This window comes from Arachis hypogaea, chromosome 13 (assembly GCF_003086295.3).
Source record: "Arachis hypogaea cultivar Tifrunner chromosome 13, arahy.Tifrunner.gnm2.J5K5, whole genome shotgun sequence".
Lineage (NCBI taxonomy): Eukaryota > Viridiplantae > Streptophyta > Magnoliopsida > Fabales > Fabaceae > Arachis > Arachis hypogaea.
The window spans coordinates 135855895-135864268 of NC_092048.1; the positions used below are offsets into that span (position 1 = coordinate 135855895).

The 8374-nt window shown below is 30.3% G+C and overlaps 1 protein-coding gene across 3 annotated transcripts; it reads right to left on the reverse strand.

The window, feature by feature from the left end:
• Window positions 1–779: 779 nt before the first annotated feature.
• LOC112791821 (RING-H2 finger protein ATL46) lies at window positions 780–3011 on the reverse strand. 3 transcript variants are annotated; one of them, XM_072212735.1, is made up of 3 exons: window positions 2872–3011; window positions 1480–2738; window positions 780–1227 (listed from the first exon to the last, which is right to left on the reverse strand). In XM_072212735.1, exon 2 carries the CDS (start codon window positions 2466–2468, stop codon window positions 1494–1496), a length of 975 nt encoding a protein of 324 aa, XP_072068836.1. In that variant the 5' UTR covers window positions 2469–2738; window positions 2872–3011; the 3' UTR covers window positions 780–1227; window positions 1480–1493. The 3 variants fall into 3 exon arrangements, with proteins under 3 accessions (XP_072068836.1, XP_072068835.1, XP_072068834.1); XM_072212734.1 differs by having other exon boundaries at window positions 780–1230; XM_072212733.1 differs by having other exon boundaries at window positions 780–1224; window positions 1480–2988.
• Window positions 3012–8374: the final 5363 nt, after the last annotated feature.

Consider the following 8374-nt stretch of genomic DNA (forward strand, 5'->3'; position numbering starts at 1 on the left):
ACCAAACCAACCACTCATTTAGTAAAGTAAGCTTTTAATAAGTCTACGTATTATATAATAACACATTAATTTTTCTTGGTTTTTGGTTCACCCTGTGCTTATATATTATCTTGTGTCGGTGACCAACTTGAAGAGGTGTCGAATTATCGGAAAATAATGGTGTCCTTACTCCTTACAAGGCCTAGCATCGTGGGGACCCTTGTTGGCTTTTATATGTTTGCCTTAGTTTCTAAGCCTAAAGGAGTTGACCAATTCTTGGCCTTCTTGTTCTACCAGAGTATAGGGTTATAATAATACATAGTATGTGAACTGGGAAGTGATATCGGTAAGTTTTACATTTTATCTTCATTGATTGAGGAAATGGGTTAGAATTTGATTCTCATTAAGGAACTTGATTGAAGATAAAAAATCCATGGATGATATAAAAATTTTTTCACTAGAATTTAAAAAGGAAAAACGAATTTCGTACTATGTAGATTAGAAATACTGTGTTTCCCAGAGTTACATAAATTATGAGTATAAAATTTTTCATGGATCATTCAATATTTATATATATCAATTTTCTTACCTCTCAATTATATGCTACTATGTGTACCGTCTTTTAAATAATTTGTGTGAAAGTTAACTATTTTTCCTTGTTTTTCAACTACTACCTTCTTAGATTTAACGCTAAAAAAACAACTAATAAAATTAAACAATCTTTCATCATAATATGAAGGGAGAGGCTATTAGCCAAAACTTGAAAAAGAGAAATGTGTAATAATTAGATTGGTAGAACATAAAGAAAAAACTCCTTGACTCACTTTCCACCCATCTTTTCATCTTAATAATGATCAAAATGTTAACCAGCACATAGAAAAGGAATGGAAGAACGCTTTGCTTGTTTTCTTTCACTTCTTTTTAACCCAAACAAGTTTAAAATAAAAGCATGCCTCCGCAGAAAACCAAAGCATCCAAAAAGCAACTCCTAGTTTGACACTTACACTTTAGTTTCTTTCTTTCTTACACTTCTGTCACTGAAACAAAAACATCACATGGCACCAAGGGACCACATTCTAAAATACTGTTGAAATCATCTCTTGTCATTGTGTTTTTTGCTAATCACTACATTGATCTGTCTCTTCATTTTCCTCGTAAGACCACAACAAGCAAAGCTTTTCTTTTTTTTCTTCATTCAAGCAACCAAGTATAGCTTTTCTGGAAATTCCGGAACAAAACAGATGGCTACTTCTAATCCAGAAATAGGATTTTGTAAAAAAAAAAACAAATAAAAAATAATATTATTAATAAATAAAAAGTATGCTTTTCCTAACAAAAACTAGAAATTAACTCTGAACTCTCACCCAAAGGACATAGATTCTCAATTGATGTTTGTAGCATAATTTACAAGTATTATCAGTTAAAAAGTATAATCAAAGTATGAAAGATCTGAGAGTGAACTCATTGAAAATATGTCTAAATCTGAGCAGTTTCATGTACCTTGATCCCTCTGTTCATCCATGCAAAGTTGCGGTGACATGAGAATTACCCAAATGAGTTTCTGGTGAGGAATTTGATACCTTATCCTTCCTAGACCATAGCCAAATCTTTGAAACAGAAAAGCTCTCACCTTTTCTAGCAATGTTGATTTTTTCCCCCTCAATATCCCCATCAATGGAAGTAGAATTTCCATATTGTGGAGCTAATCTTCCTTTCAATTTTCTCATACTGCCACTGGTGTCAGGGCATAAAGCCACTTGCAAATCTGAATCAGCAACCACATACTGAAAAGACCCCATTGAGAAGCACCTCCTCACATCAAAATTACTTGTGCTACTACTACTCTCTCCTTCACCTCTTCCCATGACCACGCCTTCACCATTATTTGAGCTCCTGAATTTCCCAAGCCTAACAGAAAACACCCTTTTCCCACTCATTATGTGACTTTCTCCATGTTTGTTATTGGCAGAACCAGCCTCACCAACACCAACACCACTCCCTGAAACCCCATCTTCCCTTATTGGACCCTCAAATTCATAAACTGGGTTGTCAAATGCAAACCCTGGATCATAGAGGCTCCCTCTACAAAGGGGACAAGTTGAATTAGACATGAGCCATGTGTCTATGCAGTCAATGTGAAAAGCATGGTTACAAAGTGGAAGCAATCTCAGCATGTCTTGTTCTGAGAATTGACATAAGCAAACTGCGCAATCAAATGGTTCCTTCAAACCTATGATCTCTCTGTAGTAGAAAACTGGGAGAGCATCTATGAAGGCCTGATCCAAGCCTGAATCATGGAGATGGAAGAGTTGCTGTAACTGTCTCTGGTATGCATCAGGTTCAGACATGTCAGGGAACCTATTTGATTGTATAATTGATGAAGAAGAGGACCTTTGCCTCATGAGGAATCTAACAACCAATTGAATGATACCAGAGATCAAGAACACAATAGCTAAGATCACTATGATGAAAATCACTGCAGGGTTCATTCTAATTGTTTCTTGTAAGGGGAAGAACAAGAACAAGAAGAGGAAGAAGATAAAGGTAGGATTTTGGGGATCTCGATAGCATCACTACTATGACAGATTTGGAAGTTAACCCAGTACATTCTAGAATACGTGGCTTGTGACTCTCAGTATTTGGATATTGCAACTATGTGTACAGCTTGATATGAAGTTGGAATCTTGCTTATTTAGGTGTTCAACCCAACTCAGACATTTTGACAAACAATGAACATGCACATAAAATCCTTGCACTTGCTGGAAGAAACAGAAAAATAGAAATTAAAGTTCCAAACTTTGGTGGAAAAACAAAAGGGTTATGATGTCTGGGGAAGTCACATTGAAGGGAAGTATATGCTGAAGAAATTGGTTAAGGTTGCAGTTGACCTACCTTAATTGCAGGAAATGATCATCATTTCTCAGCTACCTGAGGACTCGACACTAACTCAATCGGGACTCTAAGACACTTGCCTCTGACTCTCTCCCTGTCTCGGAGAATAATCAAATCAATAGCAAAAGAAGAGAAAAGAGAGCTACTTCTATGATCCATGTTGTCCCTACTCTAGGGCTTAGGGTCCTAGCCTCCTAGGCCTTTATTTTACATCATTTTTTTTGGTTAATTGTGTAGGACACTATTTGAGTCATAACAGTAAATGGGCCCAATGTTGTAGTTAGTCAACATCACATGTTAAGCTTCAACCCAAAACACAAAATCTGTTATTGGATTTGTTTTGACTAAGAAGCCCAAATTCTAAACTGGAAAAGCCTATGTATCACACTTTTAGGGCCGAGAAAAATGAAACACCCATATACTATAGTAGTCATATATACAAAAACCAAAGCATTACTTTAGTAGTCATATATCAGAATTCCAAACCTTTTAAACCTTGAAGAGCAATGGTGAATGGGGCTCCGAACAAATATGACCAAAATTCAGTCCAATTACATTAAAATTATCGGATCCAATATTCGTAACTTTTTATTTAGATCTAATCCATATATTTGTAGGTCGGATCAGATATCGGATATATATGTAAAATATAAAAGTATTTTAAAAAGTTTATTATTAAAAAATATCAATAGAATTCTCTTTTTTCATTCTATTACACATGTTTATTTTTAAAATATTTGTTTATACCCTGACCCAACACTAAAGCACAGGATCAACTAAGATAAAGAGGCTCAATTCATAGATTGGCCTTCCCTCGCAATCGACCTCCACTCAAGAGGTCGGACTTGACGAAAGCTCCACCACAAAGAAGTCGGAACATAAATTGGCTGGCAGATAATACCTATTTAAAAGGTAACTGTCCCTAAAATCTCTCAACCCACTTCTAGGAGTCAAATCTCAACTTCCTTAAGATAAAAGGACGGTTATCCATCTTGAAAGGTGGAACTACTCCAACGGTGGTTATGGGTTCACCACTATAAGTACACTGACACCCCTCAGGTATCGCTAAATTCTCATACTCTCTAAACTTGCTTAGACCCTGCTTACTTAGGCATCTGAATGTCTTTGTAGGTACCACCTCCCATTTTTTCACACACACAAAAGGGACGGAGGCCCCCAGACGGAAACCAAGACAAAGGGCTTCCCTCCTGGAACGATCGGGCCAACCTTACAAGTCCAGCACGTAACAATATTATTAAACATACTTTTTTAAATAACAAAATAAAATAATATAACATATATGATAATTATTAGTTGAAATAAAACAAAAAAAATATTTACTTATTTATTTATTTTTGTAGATTCGCGAATATACGGATACTTTCCTAAAATTCGCAATCTAATCCAATTAGTGTGCGAATCAAATCCAATTCGATCCAACAGCCTGACAGATCGGATCAATATCCGTAATTTCGGATTAGATTCGTATAAATACTACGGATATGCAGATCGAATTCGATCAACAAATACCCTATTGAATAATGACAGGTAAAGCATTTCTTAGTAGTTACCAACAAAAAAATTACTTTAATAGTCATCATGTATATCTTACAACAAGTATATTCGAGTTTGAAACAGATTTGACTATGGGCCAATTGATCAAGTAGTGGATGAAATCCTTAAATATTGTATATGTAATATAATGTGAGTGAGTTTGTAATTATTAAGATTGGGAGCATCCAATCTATTTGACCCAAAAAAGAAAAAAAAAAACTTTGCATAATGAATATATTAACTAAAAGAAAAAGAAAAAAGTTTAATTCTTTTTTGTATGATAAATAATTTAATCATAATATCTTCACATAAAAATTATATTGTAAATCGTTAAATAGATTGACATGTTTAATTGAATTTTTAACCATTTACGATGTAATCTTTATTAAAAACTATCATTATTAAAATATTCACTTATTTATATTTCTAAACAGATGTATTAGTTTTACACACTCAATGTGTCATTGATTAGAATGTGGTCTCTACGCATTTAGCATTTTAACTATCATTATTGATTAAGTGTAAAATCAGTTTTTTTTTCTTTGCTGTTTAAGAAACATTAATTATATTAGTAAAAATATTTGATTCAATAATTTATAGCTTAAAAGCATACAACCTTGAGCATTATTTAATTTGATTAGAAACAGACAATAATATTGTGAATAACAATTAATTAATAAACTCAAAAGAAGATGATGGAAAAAAGAGTAGAAAGAAAGTTGAGTTGGAGCGGTCTCAAAATGGATTAAAGATTTCAAACGAAGATGTCTCCCACCCAAAGATGTTAAAACTAATTTCATAGTATTAAAAGAGAAAAAAAAAAGAAAAATTATTAATGAATGGTAGGCCATGGAGTCCACGTTCAATTGTCTGACATTGCAGTTGCATGTGGTCTTGTAATATTATTAGAACATGGCAATTCTGGCTCTAACATCTTCCTCTCTTCTCTTGCCACTGAGTTTATGACTTCATGTCACAAATTTATTAGAGACTCACTCTTTCAGTATACTTGCAGATACATATGTAATTTTTATTTAATGTTGATTCGACCACTCCTCCACTTTTAAGAGGTTGCTATGGTTTTTTTTTTTTTTTTTTACTTTTTCTATATTTGCATGAATTTTATTTTGTTTTATTGAGTGAATAATTATACTTATCTTTTTAATTTATTATATATATGCTAATTTCTCTAGGAAGAGATGATATTATGAATTGTGATGCTTGAGCGAGATTATTGCCAGTGTCATTTTATAAATTTCACAATATTAATTATTATATAAACCACATACTAAAATTAAAATAAAATTAAAATTAAAATTAAATATACTTTACAAGTTAATAAAAAAATATTTTATAGAAAAAAACCCTAAACAGCCCTGACAATTATTTCGAAATATAACGAGGTTCTTAACAAAAAAAATAACTAATCCTGCTTCTGATCTTTATTTTTATGGGACTAATTAATCTTTGGGTCATAAAAAATGTTGGTTTTTTTTTTTCATAGGGACTAATCAGTCCCAAAAAAAAATCAAAAGCCGGATTGAGTGTTTATTTTTTCGAAAACCTCGTTATCCTTTCGAAGTAATTGTGAGGAATTTGGTGGGATATTCACTCTGTCTTATATTATATAATATTATATACATAAGTCTAAGCCTATGGTGTGCTGTTTCGAATTTACTACCATTAAGGAACAAGTCCCCATATTGTATATATATTCTTTAAACGGTGAAACATGACTACAACATCGTTATAAAATCATTAATCAGTGCAAGTTCATCAATTTTAGTATTGAAGCCTATTCACTAATTATTGTGAACCTGAAAAGGTTGCACTATTGGTTGTTCTTACTGACCAGTAAGTAGCTCTTGACACTTAATTATTAATTAATATGCCGTAGATAAATAAAACATAAAAATCTATATATCCAAGTTAAAGAGAGAGAGTAAATTAGAATATTCTGATTTTGTTGTACTCTATGTGCAATTTGGTCTTTCAATTTATGAGTAGAGGAAATTGGTTATGTGGCTGTGGAAATTAAATATGTATGTCACATTAATTAATGTTTACAAGTATATACACATGCATCCGTTGTTCATCATATCTTCATAGATCGGCAATGGTCATGTACTTCGTACTAAACATCATAAAAGTCAAAACACTGAATGACTTGTTGATTGTAACACGCAAAGGAAATTAAAGTACTAACTACTAATTACAATAATTATTAGTAATCATCATCATGACTCGCTCATTGGCATGTTGCTTTTTTGGGAGTCTTTTGTTTTTTAGGTAATATAGGTAACTTGGTTCAACTCACAATAATACCCAAATCATCCTCATAAATTTTTGGCCAATTAATTCTTAACAAATTTTAATTATTAAATTAGATCTTAAATATTTATTTCATTAAACAAATTAATCTTTATATCAAATTATTCATTTATATAAAGAGATTGATTTTAAAATTTTAAAATTTTTTTAATAAATGATATATTTTTATTAAATAAACAATAAAAATTAATTTATCTAACATCTTATCAAATTTTGATGTGAGAATTAATATGTTTAATAAAATAAAATATTAAAAATTGATGTGATGATTAAAATTTATTAAAAATTAAACTATCCGATTAAAATTATAAAATCTTTTGAGAATTAATTTGGTATATTACTTCATATTAATTAATTAATTAATTATCATTTGGATATGCTCACGAGTTTAGTTGATTTTGAAGGAGGGAGAGATTTTCCAGAGCTAAATATTATTTACGAGTTTAAATATTCGAAAAACAATAATTAATTTAAATTGAGGACTTTTCAAGATCTCCAAATTGAAGATTTTTCTATAAGATTTAAATTTAAATAACATTTTTATTTTTAATAAATTATTCTATTACCATTTATCTTTTTATCTTTAATATCCTAATAAAGAATAAAATTATGAAAATATATATTAAATTCTCCAAATCCCTTTCCTTCCTTATTCAAAACTCATAAACTAAAGGAAAATTTAAATGTCTGAAACTCGTTCACTTCTTCTTCCTTTACTTCCAAAACCACCAATTTGATTTCTTTCTCTTGCAATTGGTCAACACATCGATAGAATGTTTTTATTTTATTAGAAATATTATTTTTTACTATTAGTTTAAATTTTTGAAATAAATAATTTTATAATATAATATTAAAAAATTAGTATAAGGTAAATAAAAATCAAAATAAACACTTATGCAAAAATTTAACAAATTTAAAAAAAATATTTAAATAATATTAAAGATATAATTATTTATATATTTTTTTTATAAACTTAATTTTCGAGATGATTTCATGACATATTCAAATAGTATTAAACTATTAAAGCAGAAAAACAAATTTGCTTGGCTTATTGCCGTTCTTGACTGAATTACACATTTTTCTTTTTGGGTAATTAACGAACTGCAAAATCTATTGGAATAACAAACAGCAAAATTAACTAGCCTCGCGTGACCACACTAAATAGTAATGATGATAATTAACCAATGATAATATAAGTATTCCTTTTTAAACCTAATAATGATAGACTTCTAAAATTCAAATTTAAATAGTTAAGAGAAAATCAAACAGGAATGACAGTATATATCATATATGCCTATTATTCATATACGTGTACATATTAATGCTGTTGTAATAATTGAATCTTATCAATTTAAGTTGGTGGCCTAGTAACTCATTTGTCCATTTAAATAAGTATCAGAAATTTAAAAGATTAAAAGAATAAATTAATTTTAAATTTAATTAGTAGTATTAAATTAAACTATAATGTATTTTTATTTGATTGGTGATTGTTTATGTTGTTCAAGATAGCCGTTGTTTACTTAGCACTCTCCAAAATTAAATTCTATTTTGTATATACAGTAATTTATTAGTCATACAACATACTCTTAGGTAAAATTTAGATCCATGACAGATTGAC

Coding starts and splice junctions, on each gene's coding strand:
- LOC112791821 (XM_072212735.1), bottom strand. CDS start 2,468: ATGAACCCTGCAGTGATTTTCATCATAGTGATCTTAGCTATTGTGTTC.